Below are 14,458 nucleotides of genomic sequence, written 5' to 3' on the forward strand. Positions count from 1 at the left end.
CCTTTATTTTGTTTCTTCTTCCTCGGGATAAATTTCTGCTGTGCCGCCTGAATTACCCCCAGAAACTCTTGCTATTACTGCGTTACCATCTTCCCTGCTAGGCCTTCCTTCTAATGACCTCTGGCAAGTTTTCCCTCATGTCTTTTCAGTTACCTTTACTCAATTATGATACCGTTACATCTGATTTCAGCTTCTCCCTCTCAAACTTCAAGGTGAATTTGATCATATTACGGTCACTGTCCCCGAGGGGTTCCGTCACCTAACCAAATCTGTCCCATTACACGTCAGTTTAGAAGAATGAAAGTTATTTGATTCAAGTGTATAAGATCCTGAACAGTCTTAACAAGGTGCACGTCAACGTGGTGCGAATCAGATGGAACAATAGATGAGAGTTTCGGTACAATTGTTTTTAAGATAGCCTGACTCCTAGCGTCAGCTCAATCAATAGGGAAATTACAATATCAAGCTTGCTCTTTCTCCATGAATGCGGCCTGACCCACTGTGATCTTCAGCATTTGATGTTTTTATTACAATGTCAAATACTGCTTTTTCAACACCTTTTCCTTGGACAGAAAACTCACATGGAATAATTCAATTATGTTAATGGCATTGCTGTATCAAATTGCTGTAACTACATGGAGATATCTGCATGGCAATTACCATGCTGACAAAGTAAACAATACTAAGCTACTGCACTTGGGGATTATCTGGAGAACTGGATTTAAAGGACCCCCTCGAATCAGAGGGCCTGACTTTCCAGAGACAACGTCGGCACAAGAAGCAGGAATCTTGAGAGCTTCAACCTCAATTTGGCCAGTGTGAGAACATAGCACTTTAAAAACGGTCAGTTACTCAGGAAATTAGAGCTAAAGACGGATTTCATAGAATTGCATGCATATATCTTCTGTTTCAATGATAATAAATAATGTCTCATAGTGAACCATGTCTCAGTACTGGTATAAAATAAGTTCCAATAAGCAAGTCGATCAGAAACACATGTAAACAAAGCTTACACGTACAACCTCATGTGTTTTAATTTTGTTTACTAATCCCTTGTGTGGGACATTGTCAAAAGCATTCTGAAAGTCCAAACACACCCCATCCACTAGCTCCCCCTTATCAACTCTAACATGCAAAGCTGTGCAGATTAAACAGGAAAGTAGAATTGACTGCTTCGCTGGGAGCCAGCATGGATTCGATAGGCTAAATGATTTCCTTCTGGGCCACAAACTATTCCATCACACAGTTTCAGATCAACATATAATAAATAATGTCTGATAAATATGAAAATCTGTTAAATAAAATAGCATTAAGTTGAATCACACAAGGTTCACCCTAAAGTCCATTTAAAGTGGAGCTTTGAAATAAATGAGATTAGCTATGAAACTTAATATGCATTATGTCAAAAAATATTTTGAACAGTGGTTCTCTGAATATGTGAAAAACGTCTTGATATTTCAATCCAATCACACCACACAATGGCCTGATCTTGTACAGTAAGAGGCATTAAGAAGCATTAAGAAGCAATGGGAGATAGCTCTGGAAAAATCCAGTAATCTTTTTCTGTCTAGCATGCTATCTTAAGACCCTGCCATGTTTCAATACAGTCAAATAGGGTGTTCTTTGTATTTTCAAACTGAAGCACAAAACATGGAGCATCTCCAAGGTCTTTGCAGTTTCAGCCATGGAAACAGGAGTGTGCATGGGTGGGCTTGTATTAGACTTTCAGAGTCATCGCCATGAAAATCTGCCTTTTCTTCCACTTTGATGTATTTTGTTCACTTTTTCTCCAAAGTATAAAAGTCATCCAGGTGGTTTTGTGAGACCCATACTAAAGGTGGTCGTCATTTAATGTTGGACCACTTATCGTTATTTCAATTTCATACAGTTTATATCTTGTGGCCTGCTTTTTCATCGCATTTCTTCACTTTGCATCACATTTTTCATTTTATCATTGTGGTGTGTGTTGTCAGTGTCTGTGCCATCACCAAATCAGTGCCCAAAACAGCACTGCTCACATCCCAGGCACTCTCTCCTTTTCTCCTGGCCATGGGAAAGGGATGTTGCCTCCCTCTAGGCCTCATGGAAAAGAGATGTTGCCTTCCTCTTGGTCTCATTTCCCAACTTTGTCTTCTGCTTGCTCCATCTGAGTTTTGTCTCTTGCTTCCTCCATCCCAGCTTCGTCATGCCCTGACCTTGACTCCCTATGGTGCTTTGCTGCAGCCTTGTTCCTCCTGAGTCCTCCTGTTCTTACCTTTAGTCTTCAGATCTGGTTTCCCTCCTGGGTCCTCACTTCCCTCCTGAATTTGAGTGGAGGTCGTAGGCTCTATCTAGTGGCAGAAGTCAGTCAATGCAGCTGGGAGCTGCACAAACCAATATCTGCCACTAGGTGGAGCCTGATCATTCTAACTACTGTAGAATACTGCTTTTTTTGAAAAAATATTTTAACAGTTATTTCATTTACCAATGTAGGAATTTAGCCATCTAAAGTACAGGTGGTACTTTATTTCAACTTAGAGGCTACATAATCAATTGTTAATGTTTTGTTTCTGGTAAGGAAAACCTTAAGGTAACTAATATTAGCTTTAATATTGATTCCTAAGAGAATTGATGCTTCACTTAAAAGTTTTTTCACTTGAAGTCACGATTTTCGAAATGAGTCCCTATTTTAAGTGACTACTAAGCATGTGGGTAGTACTTTGTAAGTGTGTGAAGACGATGTGGCTTCTTAGACTCTCCTATACAAGAAGCAGCAGTTTTTCAATGTTACCCATGTTGGCACAGACTATGCACGTGACGTGCTCTTTGCTTGGTTTTCACCATTACATACGTCATCTTTAAACACTAAAGACAACAAAACAGTCCACTTTCATCTGTGCTAAAAATGTTTCTTGGTGCATGCTCATTCAGGATGTGTTGGTAGACCAAAACTTCAGCTTATCACAAACATCCTTCTATGGGTTTCTTATTTCACAAGTGGAAATGGATGACAATGTTACGACAACCAGAGTTTCGGGCTAATCAAATTTGAATTTCGCAATTTCACTGTTTTTCATTTTCCTTGTAAGGTTGTCATTATGTTATGTACTCGTATAGATTTCAACCAATCTCTCCATTTTTCTGGTGAGAGAAGACTCATTGAAGTTTCATTCCCCTTGTCCCCTCATCTCATATACATCTTACCAACAATTCTAACCCACTCCACACGCAAATGCACAACACTCTTTCTATCAGCCTCCCTCTCACACAGCAGCTGCTCTTACCAACTCCACTCACTGTCTCAGTAGCACCTCTTCCCCAGCCACTCACTGGAAATCCCTTTTCACAACCTCTACTCCCCCAACCACTGAATTTGATTGTGTCGTTTTGCAGGATGGTATTATTTGGGAACATAAGTTGAAAGTGGAGGAAAATCAGATTTTAGTTTTTAGTTCTGTGAAGATGAAGTTTTTTTAAAAATAAAGGACAGAAAATAATTTTAAGCAGTGAACTAAAGATGGCTTTTCCAAGAAAATATGTGACTTAAGTTAAATGGCTCAAACAGCTATCTGGGGAGTTAATTGCTGCATGTCTACAAAACTTGAGTCTTTATTACACAGAAACAGGTGTTCAGGTACTTCTAATAGGTTGACTTCAGAAGAACCATCCAGCAGAAGGTCAGTTTTTTTTCAGTTTGTAGAAGTCTCCAGACTGTGAAAATTTAATTTATAGAAATCTTCGGACTAAGGGACAGTTCGTAGAATTAGAAAGCAGCATTCAGGCCATCAGAGCAGAAATGAAGTCTTCAGATATTTCAGTGGTACAAGAAAAATGGGCTGGGAAGATTCATTTGAGTAAGTAATTAAAAGTGGAATGGAATGGAATTGATTAGCTTTATTGTCACATGTACTCATGAGCACAGTAAAAAGTTAACAAGTTGCCACTTTACAGTGCCATCTTAAGTACAAAGGTACCATGTACAGATTCATGAGTACAAATTCTGAGGGGATAAAAGACAAATAAAGAATTAAAAAGTTCAGCATTACAGAACCTTCAGAAGTTTAAAATCACAGTAATAAAGTAGAAAAATAAAGAAATAAAAAAGTAAGGTCGGAGTGATCCTTGAACAGGATTGCATGACAATGCAAAAATAGTTTAATTTTTCTTTTTGCTGTTATGTTAAGACATTCCTAAATGGTCATTAGCTTTGTGTTTTTTCCATTATGAAATAAACTTGTGTTCTTTTGTTAAAAGAACATCCAGAACCTTGTGTGACTATGTTCAGTGACTGACCATCATGATGACCAAAACTGGAAAAGTAAAATTTATAATCTATTCAGCCAAGTTTCACTCTGTGATCTGACTTTTCCAGTACTACCATCAGCTCAGATCATAACAGATAGCTCCTCTTCCCAAACATCACTACTCCATACACTCACTCACCCAACAGCCCCTTTCCCAATCCCCCACTGGTCATTAACACTGCAGCCTGTTTTTGATGCACATCCGCACCTGGCCATTCAGCAGGAACATTCCCTCTCAGCTATGTAGCCACTCCAAGGTGCCATGTACACCTATCGGCATGCCGATGGATTGACGTTCAAATGCAAAGGTCACTGCCACACATGGATCTCGGTGGTCCATAAAGCAGGAAAGAGAATAGGGGGGCCTTCACTCAACAGATCCTCTTCTGAAGCCCATTCACGTGACTTTCTCTCTCATAAGGTGCCATTCTTCTGGTAGGGCAACTTGAGGCAGGCAGGAGGATTGGGTACCCAGATATTGGTGGTCAGTCTCCACTGTCCCTAAAACGGCCAGCAGTGAAAACAACCAGGCTTAACTTGGCAACAGTCTCCATCTGCTACAAAAAAATAGTGGCTGGTGCAGCAACAGGCCCTTATGTGACCAATTAATGGGTTTATTGCACTTTTGGTGAATAGGCCTCCCAATACGCCCGTCCAAGCGTGCATGTAGTGGGGGGCAGGTGGGTAGGTACTTGGAATGATGCTAATGGTATTGTGCCCATTTTTACATCTTCATCCACTGCCAACTTATCCCCAAGGGAATATAAAATTCAGTCTGAAGTTAAAGTTTCAAGTCAATTTCCTTTCAGCACTACTGAGAAAAGTTAAGAATATAAGATTACATTTGTACATTGTACTGTGGCTGCAAGATGTATTGCAATAAAAGTTTTTTTGAGTCCTGTGATCTCTGCAAGTAAGAAATTCAAGGTCAATAATATTGTACACTACCATCTGAAAGTATCCCTCGAAAGAAGGCATCATCCTGACCTGGACAAATGCTGCTATTCCTTGTACTGTTCCTGGGACAATATTCTGGATTTCCCTACTAAAACTATCACGGAGAAACAATCAGCTCAAGGACTAAAGCAATTCAGTGAGAAATCCCATTACCATTACCATCTTCTCACAGATATTCAGAATAGGCCTTACACAGTGCCAGGGACCCATGCTCAATGCCACCTTCAGGTGACTGTCATGTGGTGTTTGCACATACTCCCAGTGTCTGCATGGGTTTGGCAGATTAGCTGGATTGGCCATGCTAAATTGCCCATAGTGTCCAAGCATGTGCAGGCTAGGTGGAAAAGCCATGGGAAATGCAGGGATATAGGGATGGGCTGGGACTGGATGGAATGCTCTTCAAAGGGGTGGTGTGGATTCAATGGGCTGAATGGTCTGCTTTGAGACTGTAAGGATTCAATGATTCTATAAGTTGTTGTATTACCCTCATCCTGTGTACAAAAGGAAAATATGGGAACTGGGAGCAGAATTGAAGCAGTTCACACAGAGCCATGTGGTGAAGCAGTTGGCAGCATTTAAAACATAAAAGACTAGATTGTGCGACAAATAAGCTATAAATGTTTGTAAGGTACCTCCTGTAAATGTGCTTCCATTGTCACTGTACCACAAAGGCAACAGTGAACACTTATACAAAACACTTACACAAAACCTTAAACATTTTCAGGATGTCAGGCTGTTTTGCTGTAAACCTGAAATAACAGTGTAAAATTGGGTGAGCATGAAAACAGAAAGGCATTGAAATAAGTTTAAGAAAATCTAGAGTTCCCTTTTAGAAAGATGCATTTGTGGAAATTGGACAATTTCAAGTTTAGCCCAGCTGAAATACTCGTTTCCACCAATATCACGTACATTGCTGTACTCAATGTCTAACTTTTAATTATGAATAATAATCACTGAATTCGATGACAGAAGCTAGTATCTTCAAAAAGGGGAACTGGAGAGAAAGCATGCTTAATGTTGAAGAATTATCCATCACTGTTATCCTTACCCGCAAGCAAGCAGCACATAGGTCACGTGTCAAGTTGATCTGTGACTGTATGTCGTCTTCTCTGGATGACAACAATTGGACTGGTTGTTTCTTAATTTCAGAAAGCAGAATCTCACAGATATTTATCCACTCAGTGCTTTCCACCTAGTGATTCCAGACAAAGAATTCATGGTGGTTACACAGAAAATACAACTTAACAATTGTGATCTTCAACTGATAACTGAATGACTTTTCTTCAGAGAAAGGAAACATGATCCTGGTGTCCAAAATACTTGAAGAATATTGCAGATACAATAAAATGATCCCATACAGTATGCCACTTTGTATTTAACAATTATTGCTGCCATCCACTTTTGTAATAAGGATAGTTACCTTGAGTTTTTCAAGTTCCTTCAGTTCATTGTCAGGATCTTCAAGGTGCATTACTGTCCTTTGCTTAACCAATTCCTCAACTATATCTCTGCACCAACTGTAAACATAAATACAATAGATAATTATTGGATAATAACTATACAGATGAAATTGTTCAAGGCTACAGAATTTATTTTCCATTCATGCATAGGATGTATGTGTAAGTAGCAATGCTAGCATTTGTTGACCTTCCCTAATTGCTCTGCAGAGATGGTAGCGATGATCAAGCTTCTTGAACCACTGCAGATTTTGCCAGGCAAACAATGAAGGAACAGAGATATTGCTCCAAGTCAGGATTCTGAGTAGCTTAGAGGAAAACTAGAAGATGGTAGTGTTCTCATGCAGTTGTTCTTGTCCCTTTAGGTCAGGCATGTCCCACAAGCAACAACTGTTATTTCAACATATGGATAAGTGTAACTAGAAGATTTTGAAAGGAGCTGCTACTCCAATCACAGACCAGTTCATTCCCACATTTCCTTCTGATATAGACTTACCTGTGAACCTCAGAAACAAATGCAGGAGGAAAACAGTCTGTAATTGGAAGGGCAGTGAGCAGCATAACATGAATGATCAAACTCAGCCCAAGGCCTAGAGCCAAAATGGTGAATCCGTCTGCAGGATGAGGATTTAGAGAGTTACAAGGAGACATAAGGTTTGAAATGAGTGGAATAACAGTCGGGTCACTGTGGCTGGGGACTGAGAGCCCAATGAGCTATTGTGAGGAGGGGTTGAAAGAGAGAGAGAGGGAGTGAGCATCAGCAAAGTGATATTGGTAATTGTACATCTTCACATCTAGATGAATAAATTGGACTGGGTTTTGCTTAATTTCAGAAAGCAGAATCTCACAGATGTTTAACCACTTGGCAACTCCAGGTAAAGAATCAGTGTGGTGACTGTCAGACAGTGATTTGGGGTGGTATCAGCGAGTGTGGGAGAGGTAGTGAATGAGTGCAGTGGAGACAGTGAGTCAGTGGACAGGGGGCTAGGGAGTTATGGGAGGGAGTGAGTGAAGGTGGGCAGTGAGTCACTGGAGGCAGTAGTGAGTGGGCGGGGGAGGAGACAGTGAGAGATCAGGAAGTGAGTGATATGGAGAGAACAGTGAGTGGCTGAGGAGTGAATGACTTAAGAAGAGTGAATGAGCAAGGAGACTGAGTGGTGGGAAGTCAGTGAGTAAGTGAGTCCTTGAGCTCTTTGATGTCACACTGGTTTAAATGTTGCTATGCTGTTAAGAGCTGTCACTCACAGATCACTTGTAGAATTCAGCTCTTCTGTCTATGCTTGGATCAAGGCTGCAAGAAGTTGGAAGCAAATGGTCCTGGCTAAAACCAAACTGAGCGTCGGTAAGCAGGTCATTGTGGTACAGATGACTTGTGACAGCACACAGTCAGTGGCACCTTCCATCACTTTACTGATTATTGAGAGTAGTGGAGAGGAAGTAAATGGGCAGATAAGATTTAACCTGATTCTCGTGGAAATAACATAGCTGAGCAATTTTCCACATCGTTAGGTAGATAAATCAGTGTTGATATTGTACTGGAACAACTTGACAAGGGGCGTGACCACTTTGGAGGAAAGATTCTGTGGTCTGGAAGCTTGAAAATAATTTCTGATGAACAAATCCAAAATCAGAATACCAAGTTTTGTTGTACCTATACCAAGACACATACAAGTTAATATATTCCAACTTGATGTTAGCCCTATGCCAGAGAGGGCTTTATTCTAGGCTGAAATTACAATGCAGGACTGAAGGAATGCTACATTGTCATAGATTCATGTTTCAAATGGGATGACAACCCAGGCCCCTCTGGCCTCTCAGACACATGTAAAATATCCGAGCTGGCTATTTTAAGACGTACTGGGGAATTCTAGTAGCCAGGTCAACATTTCTTTCTCAATCAAAAGTTAAAACCTGGTCTAATAATTTATTTTATCAATTTGCAGATCTTACTGTGCGCAAATTTGTCTACGTTTTCTAAAGTATAACTGTAATTGAACTCCAAGAATATTTAACAGCTAAAAATCTTTTTCAGTTGATCTGAGGTCATGAAAGATGCTACTAAATATTGATACTAATTCTTTTCAGAATATGTTAGCAAGCATTGTCAAATACTTGTCCATACAAAGTGAGTAAAGGTAAGCTTTAGAAACTCTTTCATTATTTTTGAGTGTTTAAGGCCTTCTGCTAATTAAACCCTGATCCTACCTGTACATTTGTGTTGATAAGATATTCAGCTGACTTGCTACCATCAGAGCTTGCTCCTCCAGTTTTGCAGGTGAGTTCGGATAAGCAAGGTGTTTGAAGTATTTTTTTTTGATGTTAGCAATTGGATCATGCACCATTGAAAGCAATAGGTTTACTAACAGGTGACTCATTGCACTTTGAACAATGACAATCTATGGTAAAGAAATAGAAAGTCATAAATATACATTAAAATTAGCATTTTTTTCCAAGTCACACACTTACTATAGTGATTTTTGTCACATTTTCCCATCAAGCTTTTCTCTAATATCTTTGTCATCTTTATTTGTTAACACTTTATTGATTTAAACCATAAGAAATTGGATCCAAAAACACAGAAGAAATATAAACCCAAGCTCCTGTGCAGTCAGATCATTTGATGTTTTCAAACAAAATAGGCAGATTCATGCAATTCAATGTTGTGAGCATAAGAGATTCTAGAATACATGCAATAAACTGTTGTCTGGATTTTGTGAGCAATGACATCAGTACTGATCTCAAATAAAATTGATAACATTTTTGTAGGAATTTCCCATTTTCTGACATTAACTTAAACCGAGTGAAGCTGATTGCTTGATGTGAAGCAACAGTGATATCAGCAAGTAAGCAATCAATTTAAAATTCTTATATATAGGAAACTAGGAAATTAAAAGTATTTTAATCCTTCATTTTAATTTTAAGTTTCACTTAGTGATTCTATAACAAAAATAAGCAGACTTTCTCTGAGAATTTTTCAAAAATGTGGATTTTCAATTATCATTGTGGAAAATGTTGACATTGCAGAAAAATATTAGTTTTTCATGGTCAATGATAACGTTTAGCAGTAATTACAAAGTTAGTGCACCAGTAAAAATACCACCTACACCTTTTTGAACAAGGGCTTTTAACTGATTAAAATTGTAGAAATGTAAGTTCTCACCAATCTATAACTCTAAGGGAAACTGGAGTCTGTGGAAATCTCTGCAACACACCCTAAGGAGGAGTGCTAATCAATGACAGCAACTACTGAGTTTCCATGTTATTCTGTGCATGTCTAAACTCCAGAAGCTGCTGCCTGATGACTGTTGCAATGACAGTAAATGCTGACTGTCATTACCAGAGTAAAATCTGGTTAACTGAATTTGAATTACTCCGTCACTGTAAATCTTTGACTATGATAATTTATTGTCCATTTTATGGGAGAATGATACATCCTCTAGATCCTTTTGAGCAGTTCAGTCTTGCGAGAGCCCTCCTTGAATATATTATCGGGCTATTCTCATGTGACTACCACTCATTCGCACTTGAAATAACACAGCAGGTAGTTGTGCCAACTTATCTCCGAATTTCTGTCCATTCTAATTTTCAGACAGAATCCCATTCAGGCAGCTGGAGCTCCTGTGGGAGATGGGCAGGAGGTTTATTAATACACGCTAGTTGGGATCAGATGACAAAATAAAGAACGCAATGCATTGTCCTCTCGTGCCCACTCTACTACTACTTTGTTTCCACCCAATAGCCATATGTTTTTATGGCAGCACGTCAGGAGGAAGTCATTCTCATTGAAAACTAAAGGGATCTACTCTCAGGGATGACCGAATGGAAATAAATTATGGCAGATTGTTTGTGAGCTTTGTGTTTCAAGAATATCTAAAATGAAATGTATTTGCTTTTGTTGTTGAGATAACTACTGCTCTAAGTTGTTACTCATTATAATTTCCAACTGTTAACTCCCCTTTAAGATGCTGTTCTAAGCCTTAACATTTGACTGCACTGCCCAATTTCCCAGCCTCACAGAATTAAGCTGCCTGTTGTGAGCGCTTTTCATGATTACAGCTCATTGACCCCATCACCATCAAACGATCAGGTTTCTTATCACTCCTCCAAACAGCCATTGCTAGTGCTTGCAAGATTAAATTGGATGGTGTGAGAATGTGAAAAGGTTACACTGTCCTTCAATGGAGTTGTTCTGATTTACTATTGTTTTGCTGTGATATAATCAAAGAATTTTTTTAGACAGTACAAAGGAACCAGCATGACAGAAAGCAAATACTATGCTTACAGAAAATACCTATAGTAGCAGGGATAGCAATTTATGGTAACTCAATTATTGTCACATGCAAAATAGAATCACAAAATTTAATAACTCAAAGGAGGTAAACTGATACATCGTATCTGTGCTAGCTCTCAGAGCTGCTTGTTAAATCACATCCCTTGCCCTTTACTTGTCCCTTTACCAATAATTCTTTCAATACTTCACAACTTCCAGTTAAAATCTATGATGGATTTGTCTGTCAATTCCATGTCATTGAATCTGTAGATAGCTCAACATAAAGAGATCATTTAGCTAAATCAATCTTGTTGGACTTTAATGTGAGCAGTGTTTGTAACCCTCAAGTATGCCAAACATCCTTAACCCAATGGTGGACTTGTAAGATTCTCTTTCAAAAAAGCATGTTACCTGAAAATGGGAAAATTCAGCCCATTATAGCATTTTGGGTTCTGGGTGCATTAACTATGACACACCAAGGAATAAGGGAACTTCAGATGTCAGCAGTTAGGAAAGGGCAGCTCAAAGCCCATTCAAAACCAGAGACACTTCCACGTATCATGGGGCAGATGTCTGGCGAGTAGACAATGCTTGAGTTTTTCCAGAAATTGAGGCCACCTCTTCAGTTCTTTCCTTTGAGTGTTAAGTACTTCTCAGCTTGATTACATTACTTTCAACATCTTATCAAGTTGGAAGCTAAGTGCATATCAGATTAACGGTCCACAGTATGCATGGTTCATAGTTTGTATAGTATGCCTCTTATTAAAATTTGTCAGGAGAATATTTAAGAAAATGTAATAAAACAAATTCAACAACGTTAAACATTTGTATAAATGTCATTGTGTATGTTTGCTTTCATGTTGATGAATATCTAGCTGTTTGGAGTCAAAATGCGGTAAGTTCATGTATGTCCTTTTATCAAGAATGGGATACAGAATCATACAATGGTTGCAAAGCAGAAGATCATTCAACCTTATACTGGCTCTCTGCAAGAACAAATCAGCTTACCCGGCAGTAAATTCAGGGCTAGAATTTTTGAAACCTTGCTTGTCAGTGTCTTTGCTAGCTCCCCAAAATCTACTTTCAGGACCTCATCACTCTTGCTATCGATTTTGTTGGAAACAATATGCAAGCTGACTTGCAACTAATCACCTTCCTTTCTCCAAATTCTTTGTAGTCACTGAGTGGTATCTTTGACCTTGGCACAAAGGAGGCAACAAACCATCCCTCGATTTTTTACTTGGAAAGAAACTAGCAATCTGGCAAGTAGGACCTTAAAGGCAGACAGGAAGGAAACAAAGGGAAGTATTGTGGGTACAGTGGAGAAGGGACAGAACAAGGACATGGGGAAAGAATCAGGGGATGGAAGGGAAGAGAAATAGTAGCTGGGAGGATGAAGGAAACAGAACAAGAAGAAAGGGAAGGGGAAAAGGAGGAGAAATGAAGAGCCCCATGATAAAAGAGTGATGGAAGAGGATACTACAGTAGTGAATTGCAGAGGAATAATAGGAATATATCTTGGAGTGGAAGAGAAGCTGCAGATCAAGGGGTACAAGATGTTCAGAAGTGGAGTGAAGTAGAAGTTCCTTCACTGCCTCTGGATCAAAATCCTGGAATTCCCTCCCTAATAGCATTGTGGGTCAACCCACAACAGGAGGAATGCAGCAGCTCACCACCACCTTCTCAAGGGTAACTAGGGATGGGCAAGAAATGCTGGCCAACCAGCAATGCACACATCCCACAAATGAATAATAAAAAAAACAGAATTGCAAAATGTGTGGATAATGAAGGGGAGGGCACTTGCTTAAATTGAAGGTGAGCCACTACCATTGTTCTCCATTCCATTTAGGCAAAAGCATGCTGTGTATCTCCTCTCAACCTGCAGATTTCAAATTCCTCTTCAATTTCAACTTGCACACTGCTCTCTATCTCATTTTCCTGCCTTGACCTTCACTTCCTATCACTGTTACTTCTTTTCTTCAGGCTCTCACTTGCTAAAATCATCACCACTTTTATCAATTTTCCCGTTTTTCTACAACCCAGAATTACCTTTTACTCACCTCTCTGCTAAGGAGTCAGTCATTACTAGATGAGCTTCCTACAATCTAACTGATCATTGCATGTCTTTTCCGTTAATATTCTAGAATCCGGGACGTCTTTGCTAGCCACACAATTGTTAATGTATACTTCTTTATATGGTGAATGGTATGCAACCTCCATTCTCCCAGTTTAATTCTGCAATGCAGTTTTCCTACTACCATGGTATAACTAGCCTCACTCCATCCCAAACCTCTCCTTCCCTACACCCACTAGAAGGAAGACTGCTGAATTTAGTAATGGAAAATTAGCCACAAGACCTAAGAGAAATAAAACAAAAGTGTACATCAAGTATTAGTGATCACAACATGGTTTAAGATAAAGACTGAGGAGGAAATTAGTAAGCAAAAACTGAAGTAATAATTTGGAATAACACTGATTTTAGTGGGATGCAAATGGTACAGGGGAATGTATATAGAAAAATGTTTTGACGAAGAAAAAGGATAGCTGTAGGAGAAAATTAAAATGGTAATTAATAAAGCCCAGGAAATTATGTCCTCCTGAATAGCAAAAGTATACAAGTGACTAATGCTATACTATTGGATATTTGCAAACCATTTCATACAGAAGTGCTGAGTGGATAAATCATATCGGTCTTTTCCTGAGGTCATCTACAATGTGCAAGTCAAGAGTCTGGTGAAATGCTCTCCACTGACCTGGCTGAGTGCAGCTCTAAGAACACTGAAGAAGTTCAACACCATCCAGGAGAAAAAGGGAGCCACTGCGGCTAGGTAAGATTGTATTAATCCACCAAAGCTCCTTAGACAGCATCTTCCACACCCATGACTTCTGCTATCTAGCAGGACAAGCAGATGCATTGGAACATCACTACAAGTTCCTTTCCAATCCCCACACCATCCTGACTTGGAATTACATCCCCATTCCTTCACTGTCACAGAGTCAAATCCTGGGACTCCTTTCCTAATAGCACTGTGGTTGTCCCTAAACCCCAAAGGTTGCAGCAGTTCAAGAAGACAGCTCACCACCGATTCTTCTAGGGAAATTAAAGATGCACAATAAATGCTGGCCTAACCATGATACCCAAATCCCATGAATTTAATTTTTGAAATGGATAAATAAAGAAATGAAGGCAAAATTCAAACTCAAGATAAATCCATATACTGTGTACCAAGACAACAAAGGAGACACAGGCAAGAATAGGTATGAAAATGTTAGGTAGGCAAACAGAAATGACAAAATTAATTTATTGAGGAACATAAAAATAACAATGACTTCTCCTAAAAATGTATAAAAACTAAAAGAAAGATCAGGATATATGAAGGATCTCCAAGCAACATAACACAGAAACACAGAAACTAAGAGGAATAGGCTATTCAGCCCTTTAGCCTGCACCACCATTCAATCTGATCATGGTTGATCATCTACTTCATTAT

General features: G+C 39.2%; 1 protein-coding gene across 1 annotated transcript in view; it reads right to left on the reverse strand.

Annotated features, from left to right (window-relative positions):
- Positions 1 to 14,458, reverse strand: part of axdnd1 (axonemal dynein light chain domain containing 1) — a 134,046-nt gene that overhangs the window by 24,052 nt on the left and 95,536 nt on the right. Inside the window, exons 20-22 of the mRNA XM_048602234.1 lie at positions 8,903 to 9,093; positions 6,661 to 6,757; positions 6,289 to 6,432 (exon numbers count right to left, since the gene is read on the reverse strand). Of these exons, the coding sequence (XP_048458191.1) occupies positions 6,289 to 6,432; positions 6,661 to 6,757; positions 8,903 to 9,093 (432 nt within the window). The remainder of the gene's footprint in view (positions 1 to 6,288; positions 6,433 to 6,660; positions 6,758 to 8,902; positions 9,094 to 14,458) is intronic.

This window comes from Rhincodon typus, chromosome 10, assembly GCF_021869965.1.
Source record: "Rhincodon typus isolate 14 chromosome 10, sRhiTyp1.1, whole genome shotgun sequence".
Lineage (NCBI taxonomy): Eukaryota > Metazoa > Chordata > Chondrichthyes > Orectolobiformes > Rhincodontidae > Rhincodon > Rhincodon typus.